The following is a 12,794-nucleotide window of genomic DNA, read 5'->3' on the forward strand; positions in this document are numbered from 1 at the left end:
GTTTGGATACTTTTGGAACTGTTTCAGCATTTGAGCATCATTAAACGGAGCATTTGCAGCCAGGGGAGCTTCTTGCCAAAAACGTCCATAAATTAATGCCACAAACAATGCAAGCTCTACTAGATCTTTTTTCTCTTGAACAGTCAGCGTAAAGTCTGTCCAAAGCTCTAGCAACTTCTAGGCTTGACACAATACTTTTCAGACGATTTGGCTTTGGTGTAGAAGAAATAGATTGCAATGCAGAAGACAGAATCTCAAAACTCTGGTCATCATTGCTGTTTCGACTGTCTTCTGAACTGCTGATGTTGGCTGTGACAGGACCACTAGAGTGTTGCTGTTTTGATAACCTTGCATCAAATGCTTGATCTCGAGCTCTCTTTCTGGCTTCCTTTGCCAGTAGGTTCATATGAACTCCGACCATGCTGAAGCTGGTAACATCTTCTCGCTGCATTGCAAGAAATTGCCTATCTTCAGCAATGGTTATTGTCTCCATTGCGGTTTTAGTTGCCAAGTCAAAAAGCTCATAAAGTGTGTCCTTGAACATCTGTTTTTTAATTCTACAACTTTCTAGGTCTGTAGCTCGATTCTTTTTTAGAAGCTGATAGGAATCGTATAATTTCCGAAGTTTTCTTTCTCCAGAATCAATTCTTTGTGTTGGGATTCTTACCTTATTCCACACAACAATCAGCTCTTGAATAGTATGATGAATGCTCTCCTTTATTGTGAGATGCTCTTCCAGATGATGAAAGAGGAGACAATGGAGGACATCTCATTTTGTTGCCAATCTTGATGATGAGAGCTGCTTAGATGCCTTCCCAATGAGCCATACCTTTGCAGAGCTTCTTGTAGTAACTGCCATAAGTGGTGATGAATCAGTTGATATAAGAATAATAAGTATAAGAAAATAAATTATTTGTTACCAGAAACAAAAAAATAATCATTATAAATTGTTTATTGAAATACTGCAGGCATGTGCCTATTACAAATTGGGCACCAAATTATAGACAACAAAAAAATTTTAGATATATAAGTGAATTTATATAGCATCTGCTTTTCAGCAAGCATTAATTTATTTACCAGTGTTGAGATAGATGTTCAGTTACACCAAATTATAAAATTGAGTATTGTCAAACAAATGATGAAATCATAACGACCTCTAAAACTGTTCAGATTGGTCCAATTTTTTGTATGGTTATTCTCTAAACAAAGTTGAACAAAATTAGGCTTGTGGAGAGAATGTAGACATATTTTGAATGTGTGTGTGTATATATACATATATGATTTGTAAGGCGCACAAAAAGATTTCTAAATCATATATATATATATATATATATATATATATATATATATATATATATATATATGATTTGTAGGGTAAATTAATAATAATAAAGTTATGATTTGTATGATTTGTACACAGTATCGGTAACTAAAACTTTGCAAAGAAAAAAAAAGTGCAACCTAAAACTGTAAAAATTATTTTTTGTCATAATAGTTTAAAAAATGCACGATTTATTTTAATGTAAATATTTTATTAATAAGATATTTTGTTTATTGTTAATTTAAATTTTGGTTATTGTTAACGTAAAGTTTTAATGACGTTTGTTTAATTTATGAAAATAAATTATGATCACGAATATGTTATCGGTAACTGATAAATAACAAAAAAAAACTCTTTATTGTTAAAAAACATTATTAAAAAGAGTTCACAAATTAAATAAGAAAAAATTTATTAACAGTTAATAAAATAATCAAAAACCAACTGTAAAATCATAAGAAAATAAACAAACATTATTTTACGTTTCATGAAAAGAATATTTTTTTCAAAATAAAATTTAGTTCATATTTGAAAAAAATAATAAAAATGATTTATTAAATAAGAACTTAGATTTTATTTGTAACTTTTGTTCTAGTGAGAAAAAAACTAACTGTTTGTATGATTTTTAATGCGTTAATAAAATAACTTTAATTACAAAGCGGTACTTGAAAAGACGCTAGTGACGCAATATAACTTCTAACGATGCAAAATATATTTGCTGAGTTGAGTTACTTAGAAATGTGTTACGCGTTTTCGCTACGCAGCGAAATCTTGTAGCAAGGCCTGATGTGCGTATATATATATATATATATATATATATATATATATATATATATATATATATATATATATATATATATATATATATGTATATATATATATATATATATATATATGATTTGTTATATATTGTGTGAAAATGTAAAAAAGTTTTCAAATAAATTTTAAAGCATAAAAAATGATATTTTTAAATAATAATGACTTATAGACATCAGCATCATCAACTTGTTAAATAAAATAAATTGGAAGTTACAAATGCAATAAAAACGAGTAATAAGTGTAGTTGTAATATAAAGCTGAAAAATTTGTATTTTTTTGAGAAACTTCTTTTATAAATGTCATTGTGTACTATTATGAACAAATAGTAAATATTTGTTTTTAATTTTTTTTTTTTTTTTTTTTTTTTTTTGGGAAACATGTTTTTATTGCACATAGAATTTTTAAAGTTGTTTTTACAAACTTGATAGTACCTTGTTTGCATTTTTGTTTTTGTTTTATTTTTAAAAGTAAAAAAGAATAAAAAAGTTTTTACAAGTAAAAAAGTTTAAGTTTTATTTAATGGGAATTTTAGTGATCATCATAAGTTTTGATTTTTTTTATTTTCATTCTCTGTTTTAGTCTTAGGTGTTTTAAGCATGTTTTTTTAAATTTATTTTCAATTTCTCATGTTTCAGGTGTATTTATGGGTTTGTCAACATAGCGTGTTCAGCTTCTTGTCAACTGGTTTATACTGTGCCAACACAAACCAGTACTCGTACCTGTTCATGAGCTTCCTTAGGTGTTAATTGTAACAGCCAAGCTTTAACTCAAACTGAAAACTGTAATGTTCTTTTTCCAGGTTATATTTTAACAGTTTTTTCATTATTTGCTATGCTTTGTTTATTGTCTAAAATAAAAAAATATTTACAAATAGTTAAATACAATATAACGACTTGAATAAGGACTTTCTTTAAACAAAAAAATAAAGGCAAAAAAAAACATTTTGAATCAGTTTGGATTCAGTTCAATATTTTCACATATAAGATAAACTATATATTTTAGATGTTGGAGTCAAGATTGAGATCAGGATGTAGTCAGGGTCAAACCCAACTACATCCTGATAACACCAGTGTGTATACTTTTAAAAATGTTTCATTTTAAAGAATTCGGTTTGAACTTAGCAATGTGTACAAAAGATTACAACTTGTACAAAAAGTTCAAACACTTTTTTTTTTAATGTGTATAAATCTTTTAAGAAATGATAACCAAATAAATTACTGTCTCAGTGAAAACCAATCGGCAATTCATTAACATGCATAAAATGAAAATGAGCAATTGACAAATTGACTGAGGCTTGAATATTTCATCATTTAATGTAGAAATTACTTATCTACTGGTAGTGTCAATAATATATCTCTTATTGGGCGTCCAAAAAAATAGTCAGCACAAATGTAAACATGCTTTATGAGCTAACCAGATGCAACCCAAAAGCAAGATTATAAGCTTTAAGTTTAGAAGTCGATAGATCGCGTGTGGAGGTATAGTTGTATGACAATAAATAAATTATTGTGCAAGAAAGAATTGTATCATGATTACAATACAATTGGAAATTTTGATCATTCAAATTAGTATTTAAAATGGGACATATTATGTCGGATTTATTAATGACTAACTAAAATTTAAAACTGATAGGAGACCACCAAAATAATGTTGGACTAGAACTCTATGTTTTAAATTTCTTTCATGCCATAAGAAAGCGTTTAGCATTAACCAATCGCCCAAAACAAAAAAAAGTATGGTGTAAAAAGCGTTTCAGTGCAACAATTTTTAGTTATTCAGTTGAATAAAAATATGGCAATACTTCATGTCACATTTAATCGAACTTTTCCCTGAAAGTAATATTCAACTCATGCCTTCACTAGCACTATCTGGCTTAAACCTGATCAAAAAGTTTTAAAGCTGGATGGATTATTAACTAACAAAAAAGCATATACTAGTCACGAAATCTGACTAAACTCTGGCTTAAAATACTAACCATGATGATTTAAAACCTTAATGAATTAATGCTAAGGTGATTACAACATGTATCAAAAATAACGGGGTCATATCCCGTCTTAATATGTTTTGATTATAAAAAGTTTGTAGGTGCATTTAAACTTTATTTACACCTTCTTCTCATTAATTCTTTAATTACTTGTGTTTGATATTTCATTTCAACGGTTTAGGGTTTTTTCTTTCAAAGCTGTGTTTTTTTTCTTGATAATTGGCTTCAAAACAAATGTGGGCCTTGCATCGGGTTATATCGGACCTTGCATCAGGTGTACTCTTTGTACCAGTCTATTCTCACCATAATATACAAAAAAACAAGTGCTTTTAAACTTTCTGTACACAGTGTATTTCATTAGAAAATGTTACAATAACAATCCCTACATTTATGTCGATACAAATAGTTATAAATATGTTTAACAACATAAAACATTATGCTAATTTAATTAAAACATACTAAAACAAATAAGTATTGTATATTTTTACTATGGTTACTATGGTTGCTCTATTAACTATTTTTGAAATATCAAAATAGGAATATTGAATGGTTGGGGTTCGTGGAGTGCATGTTCTGCCTCCTGTAACACTCAAGTCAATGGTCCATATCAGTATAGAAGCCAAACTTGTATTGTGGCTTTTATATGGAATCCAAATTATGTAGGCTGTAATAACGTCAGTTTAAATGATCAACAACTTTGTAATCAAAATGTTCCTTGTTCCAGTGAGATATGTTTTATATCTGTATTTTTTTAATATATTTGCAAACATATTCAACTGGTAAGTTTTAATTAGATGAAAAGATGAAAACAGTTTATCTTCAAAAAAATTAATTTAATTAAAGATAAACTTTCATTTTCACCTTTTGTTGAGAAACTTTCGGAAAATTTTTTAAATTAACATTTTTACCAACTTTTCTCTTCAAACAATAGGTTTATATTTTTCTTCAAATAATAAATGTTAAAAGAGAACAAATTTTCAGAAAGTTTTTGTGACCTAAACAGTTTTCAGAATACTTAAAAAACTTCTCAGAAAAAAGCCTGTTTGTAGTTAGGTTTGTTATTGCATGCATTTTCTTATATTTTTAGTTACATTTTAGGTTTTATTAGTGCATGGGGAGCATGTTCAGCAAGTTGTCAGTTAAGTTTCACTTTACCTACTCAGACAAGAAATTGTCAATATATTGGTGCTATTTTTAATGGCAGTTGTAATGGTGCAGTGTTCACTGATACTCAAAATTGCAATGAGCAAGTTTATTGTCCAGGTTTGTGTTTAAATTCTGAAAAAGTCAGTTTTTCAACAAAAATCAATATAATGTAAAATTTTTGAAATAATTTAAAAATAAAAAATTAAGTTTTTTTGGTTTTTATGAAATGCTTTGCATTAAATGGCTTTTTTTAAGAAAATACAATTTAATTGGGAACGATATCGCATTGGAGTTCCTGGGGTGCATGTTCTTCAGCATGTAACAATCTTGTTACTGTAACTTTTCAAACAAGAAGTTGGTCATGCATTGGGTATTCAGCATGGGATCCTAACTATAAGGGTTGTCCTGGTATCACAACTAGTAATCAACAAACTTGTCATGTTAATGTTGCTTGTTCAGGTAAGATTTGTTCTTAAAGTAATATTTTTATATAGATATTTAATATTTTAATTTTCTAAAAAGGTTTCTTAAATTCAAACAGGTAGTTATGGTGCGTGAAGTGCATGGAGTAGTTGCTCTGAATCTTGTCAGTCTAATCCTGCTGCTACTCCAATTCAAACTCAAACTAGACCATGTCTATGGGCTACATTGGGAGGTGATTGCGCTGGGTCTAGTTCTCAAACTATGGCTTGTAATAGTGGAGAGTTATTTTGATTGCACGTAATCAAGATTTTAAATCTTGATTACTTTTAATTAAAATAACTTATTTTATGTTTTTTGAGGTTTTATCAAAATAATAAAATACAAAATAAAGGTATAAATTTAATATAAAATTAATTATATACATTATAATTTTATAAAAATAAAAGTATAAAATATAATAACGGTATGGTAGGTCTGTTCCAAACCATTTATATACTTTTTGTTTATAGACTAATTTAAAAGGTTTAAGATCTTGGAGTCAAATGCAACTACATTTCAAATGCTATTTTGTTTATTTTATTATATTCAAAACAAAATTACATTATTTAATAACAAAAACTTGTTAAATAAAAAAAGAAACCGTTTTTATTCAATTTTTTCCTTTAACAATTGTTTCGCACATAAAGTAAATTTTATGTTTAAGATCTTGGAGTCAAATGCAACTGCATTTCATGTTATTTAATTATTTTTATTATATTCATTAGTAAATGTTTCAATAACAATTGCTACATTTTTGTTTAGTAATACAAATAATGATAAATATGTTTATATGGTTTCTATAGTTGATATATTAACTATTTTTAAAATATCAAAATAGGAATATTGAGCGGTTGGGGTTCTTGGAATGCCTGTTCTGTCTCCTGTAACACTCAAGTCAATGGTCCATATCAGTATAGAAGTCAAACTTGTACTGGCGCTTCTATATGGAATCCAAATTATGTAGGCTGTAATAATGTCAGTTTAAATGATCAACAACTTTGTAATCAAAATCTTCCTTGTTCAGGTGAGATATGTTATTTTTATATATATTTGCAAACATGTTTAACTGTTTTCCAAGACAGTATCAGAATAAGTTTTAATTATCAATGCTATTTTGCAAAAAATATAAATATATATCCACAGGGAAAAATAAATTTATTTATAGCTATTGCAAATAAATTTTTTTAACAATAGGTAATTATGGTGCATGGAGTACATGAGGAGCTTGCTCAGAAAGTTGTCAGTTGAATCCTAATGTTTCTCCATTTCAAACTCAGACTTGGCAATGTCTTGGTGCTACATTGAATAGTGGTTGTCCTGGAACAAGCTTTCAAACTCAAATCTGCAATACTGGAATATCTTGTCAAGGTGATTTTTTTTATATAATTATAAAAACAAAATTAAATTGCTTTTTAATCACTTATTAACATGTTATAAATTTTTAAATTTATTTCTTATTACTAATTTCTATTTAAATTACTAAATTACTAATTAAATATACTTAAAAAAAATAGTTGTACATAGGTAACCTTGATTCTCTATAAGTTCTTTTATATTCTCAAATAAATGGGCTGCTGGCTGTGCACGGGTACCCTGAAGGTGACTTAAGGCTTTATATCATATCCCATAAATTATTATTTTTGATTTTGAAAGTAGTCCATTTTTACATTGCAAAACTGTCAACATTTAAAATCTATTATGGTAGCTTTTCGAGAAAACTTAGTTACAATACTTGTTTAATCTAGAGATTATTACCCCTCTGACTCACACAAAGACCCCTGAGAGTGGATCAATTGACAATATATAATTTGTTTGGTTATTTGTGCTATTGTATTGCCACTTTGTGGATCGGATTTAGAAATAATTTCTGAAAACAACTTGGGTTTTCTAGTTTGAATATAGACTAATTCATAATGTTTCAAAAGTTAGTTTCTTTATTGAGGAGGATAAAATAAATTTACAGGAATAGGGTGGCTTTATAGAATGATTTTTGAATTTGGGATAAATAATTCAAAGTAAAATAGTTTTTATTTAAAAAAGAAATATTTACTAATACATAAATACTACATTTGACTAAAGTTATAAAGTATATATATGTACATATATATTTTGTTTTTATGTATTCCTTTAACTATAAATGCCTTGTGTTGTACATGCAGACAATTCTTTGCAAAACTTCATTGAAATTAGCGTTGTGTTGTCTTACCTTTCATATTTCCCAAAATTGTTTGAAGTCTTGATGAACTGATCCCAATGATTGCTCAGTCCAATACCCTAAATCTTTGGAAATATTGAAGATTAATACTTTTACATGTAAAAATCTAAAATGTTTTTAAATACACACTTTCCTCCTTTCATTATAATAAACTCTTTCACATGAGGCTCCACTATATGAACTTTAAGAGTAATGTTTGTACCCGGATCTCTTAAACTTTGTGAAACTTTGTACCAAGATCTCTGAAACTTTGTGTCTTTTAATATATTCAGAGTAGTTTGGATTTAATGTTTTCCTGAAACACCCATGTACAACATCACTTATATCTGTCAAAGCTTTCATATACTTTCCACCAACAATATTGTGCTCATTCAAATAGATTTAAAAAAGATCAAGTTTCTTAGAAACTTGTTGGATCCATTTCCTTCTAGCCTGTGTTTATCTTGATAATGTACTCTGGCAAGATTAATTGTTGACATAATGAAATCCTTGATTAGTGCTCTCAAACAATTTTTTTCAATTAGTTTGAGAAGTTTGTCTACTATATCTAGCAAAATATGTAAGTCTGGTATATTGACAATTGATAAGATCTTCATTGTTACATTTCCAGTCAATAACGGAGGATTAACTACGTTACTAAATACTTAGTCAAGGTTCATGTTTCAAACAAGTTTCGTCAAGGTTCATGTTTCAAACAAGTTGAGCACGGTACTACCAGGAACGTGGTGGGAATCGAACTCAGAACCTCTCGCTTATGAAGCAAGCGCTCTATCACTACACCACTACCGCATTAGTTACAGGTGAGGTAGATTGTACAATGGAGTTGTGGAGGAGTTGCCATTTTAGTACCGTTTGTACGCCCAGGTGAGGTAGATTGTACAATATGCGCCAAGTTCTTTTGCTTAGCTAAATTTGTGCAAGGATGTTTAATACCTTTTCCTATAAGTTGAAAACAACTTTTGCAAAGAACAAAGTTTTCATTGGTTTCAGAAATATTCACATTATTTTGAATGTGATCTATATCTTTATTAGTTTCACATAAAACCATTGGTGGAGGAGTTGCCATTTTAGTACCGTTTGTACGCCCATTAACACAAATAAAACATTCACATTTCCCACCTCGAATAACTCTAGTATTAAGACCTAAAAGTAACAAGAAATTAGTTTTTTAAATACAAACGTAATATTGTTTATAAGCAAAATAATAATAATGGAAAAATTAGCTAGTTTTTATTGGCTTATTTTTTATTAGAAAAAACATACCTTCGTACTTAGGTCGATGACAGTGATTAAAAAGCTTTTTGAATCTGCTTTTTGTAAACTCACTAGGTTTTTTTTACAATTTGAACATAACATTTTAGGCAGATCAGGGTTTTCAACAGAGAAGTTTTTCCAAAAAAATCTCTTGATAAGATTTTCATAACTTTTTCCTTGTTGTGGGCATGAATTACTGCATTTAGTTTGACTGCATCTTAAATCATTGCCTTTTTTCAAACATCATATACAAAATCATTTTAAAAACTCGTTATGATCTTTAGCAAAGTATGGCATTTCTTTTCTTTTCTTGAGAAATAATTTTTATATTTTCAAATTAATTACTTACTTTAAATTAATTACTGCATATTTCAAATTGAAATACACAGTAATTTTATTATTATACTCGCTGTTATTACTAAAGCCTTTATTATTATTCAATTCTTTTATTAACAGCAAATATAAGCCTATCGGAAACTAATAAATATTATTATCACTAATGGCGTGGTTGCAATTACAGAAAGTAAACAATTATAATGACCGATGGAAAAATATTATTTTAATATTAAAACATTGTTATTTATAAAACTAAGTTTTCTTGAAAAGCTACCATTAAAGGATTTAAATGTTGATAGTTTTGAAATGTACTAATGGACTACTTTCAAAATCAAAAAAAAAAATTAATGGGATACCCGTGAGTGGACTCTTTTTCAACAAATGGAGAAAATGATAGTTTATCTTTAAAAAAATTAATTTAATTTAAGATAAACTATCATTTTCACCACTTCTTGAGAAACTTTCGGGAAATTTTTTAAATTAAAATTTTTACCAGCTTTTCTCTAGAAACAATAGGTTTATATTTTTCTGTTTAAATTCTGTTTTATTTTTTATGTTTAAAGAGTACAAATTTTTAGAAAGTTTCCGTGACCTAAACAGTTTTCGGAATAGTTAAATGACTTCTCAGAAAAAAGCCTGTTTGTAGTTAGGTTTGTTACTGCATGCCTTACTTGTTTAATTTTAGGTTTTATTAGTGCTGGGGACCATGTTCAGCAAGTTGTCAGTTAATTTTCACTTTACCTACTCAGACAAGAAATCATCAATGTGTTGGTGCTACTTTTAATGGCAATTGTAATGGAGCAGTGCTGACTGATACTCAAAATTTCAATGAGCAAGTTTATTGTCCAGGTTTATGTTCAAATACTGAAATAGTCAGTTGATCAACAAAAATTAATGTAAAGTAGTATTTTTGAAATAATTTAAAAAATAAAAATTAAACTAGGTTTTTATCTTTTTATATTTTGTAACTTGTTTTACTTGCATTATATGGCTTATTTAAAAAAAAAATACAATTTTATCAGGAACAATATCAGATTGGAGTTTTTGGGGCGCATGTTCTTCTATATGTAACAATTTTTTTACTGTACCTTTTCAAACAAGAAGTCAGATATGCATTGGGTATTTAACATGGGATCCTAACTATAAGGGTTGTCCTGGTATCACTACAAGTGATCAACAAACTTGTAATATTAATGTTGCTTGTTCAGGTAAGATTTTTTCTTAAAGTAATATTTTTATAAAGATATTTGATATTTGAATTTTCTAAAATGGTTTTTTTTAATTAAAACAGGTACTTATGGTGCATGGAGTGCATGGAATAGTTGCTCTGAATCATGTCAGTCTAATCCTGCTACAACTCCATTTCAAACTCAGACTATTTCTTGTCTAGGGGCTAGATTAGGAGATTGATTGCGCTGATAGATTGCGCTGGGCCTAGTTCTCAAACTATGATTTGTAATAGTGGAGTACCTTGTCCAGGTATTTATTTTTAATAGAAAATTTTCTATTAATTTGTTGTTATATAAATTTTGGATTGTAGTTGTTTTGTGCCAATAGTACAATAATAGTTTAACTACTGCTGTAATTTTGGTAAAAAATAAGTATAAATATTATATGTGCATACAGTTGTTATATTCATGCAACCTTTATGCCCATATAATATAATTATACTACGTATTTTACATGTACGTATTATACATGTACGTATTTTCTATATTTATTCTTTGTATGGTCTTATTATTTCAATAATTTTTTTCTTCATTATTTTAATAATTTGTAGTAATCAGTAGAAAATAATTAATTTAAAAATCTTGGTAATTGCATGTCATTTCTCTCATTGTTTTTCGAAATTTTTAAAAAATTCGACCTTTCCAATAATTAAGATCACATTTCTTATTCTTCTTTTTCTTTCGGCATTTCCCGTTTAGGGGTCGCCACAGCATATCAAACTCCATCTAATCCTGTCATGAGTGTCCTCCACTGACACACCGGCCGCTCTCATATCCTCTACCACTGCATCCATAAACCTCCTCTTAGGTCTACCTCTCCTCCTCTTATCTGGAAGTTCCATCCCCAAAACCTTCCTGCCAATATAGCTCTCCTGTCTCTTCTGTATATGTCCAAACCATCTCAATCTTGATTCTCTAACTTGTTATCTCCAAAACATGCTACATGTGCTGATCCTCTAATAAACTCATTTCTAATCCTATCCTTCTTCGTCACTCCAAATGAGAATCTTAACATCTTCATCTCAGACATCTCCATCTCCCTCACTTGTCTCTTTGTCAGTGCAACTGTCTCCAGTCCATACAACATAGCAGGTCTCACTACTGTCCTATAGATCTTACCCTTCATTCTAGCCGACACCCTTCTATCACAGATCACACCAGACTCTTTGTGCCATCCACACAACCCTGCCTGCATTCTCTTCTTTACCTCTCTTTCACTTCCTCCATTACTCTGTACCCTCGACCCTAAGTAGGTAAACTTGTCAATCTTTACCAAATCAACTCCTTGTAACTGGACCTGTCCACCATCTGCCCTCTCATTCACACACATGTACTCTGTTTTACTCCTGCTCACTTTCATTCCCCTGCTTTCCAAAGCATACCTCCAACTTTCCAAGTTTACCTCCACTTGCCAGGCCTTGTTAAGAAGCATTACGCAGCTCGCATTTTGCTTGCGAAAAGGCGATTTGCCTACGCGTTCAGCAGTTTTGCGTTACGCAAAAACTTATATCTTTTAGAATATTTTTAATTATCTTTTGATATCGATTATGTGATGTTTATTCTGAAGAAATAAAGTCGTAAGTAAAAGCATTTAACCACAATTGTAAACTAATAGATTTTTTGTTAAAAAAACAGTTTGTTTAATAATTTTTTTTATTGTTGATAAAAATAAGTTAAAAAAAGTAAAGTGTTTTAAGTTTTATCTTAAGGAATTAAATATATAAATTCCTTTTAAATGTAAAAATTATTTTTTGTCATAATAGTTTAAAAAATGCACGATTTATTTTAATGTAAATATTTTATTAATAAGATATTTTGTTTATTGTTAATTCAATAACGTAAAGTTTTAATGACGTTTGTTTAATTTATGAAAATAAATTATGATCACGAGTATGTTATCGGTAACTGATAAATAACAAAAAAAAACTCTTTATTGTTAAAAAACATTATTAAAAAGAGTTCACAAATTAAATAAGAAAAAATTTATTAACAGTTAATAAAATAATCAAAAACCAACTGTAAAATCATAAG

At 28.7% G+C, this 12,794-nt stretch overlaps 2 protein-coding genes across 2 annotated transcripts; one reads left to right on the forward strand and one right to left on the reverse strand.

The window, feature by feature from the left end:
- Window positions 1–818: 818 nt before the first annotated feature.
- Window positions 819–11,041, forward strand: LOC136077056 (properdin-like). Its single transcript, XM_065791492.1, has 5 exons — window positions 819–894; window positions 4,659–4,844; window positions 5,220–5,384; window positions 10,557–10,742; window positions 10,826–11,041. The coding sequence occupies exons 1-5, from the start codon at window positions 819–821 to the stop codon at window positions 10,942–10,944; spliced, it is 732 nt and encodes a 243-aa protein (XP_065647564.1). The 3' UTR covers window positions 10,945–11,041.
- A 623-nt stretch (window positions 11,042–11,664) lies between these two features.
- Window positions 11,665–12,195, reverse strand: LOC136077058 (uncharacterized). The gene has a single exon (XM_065791502.1). It carries the CDS (start codon window positions 12,193–12,195, stop codon window positions 11,665–11,667), a length of 531 nt encoding a protein of 176 aa, XP_065647574.1.
- Window positions 12,196–12,794: the final 599 nt, after the last annotated feature.

Source organism: Hydra vulgaris, chromosome 02 (genome assembly GCF_038396675.1).
Source record: "Hydra vulgaris chromosome 02, alternate assembly HydraT2T_AEP".
NCBI classification, from domain to species: Eukaryota; Metazoa; Cnidaria; class Hydrozoa; order Anthoathecata; family Hydridae; genus Hydra; species Hydra vulgaris.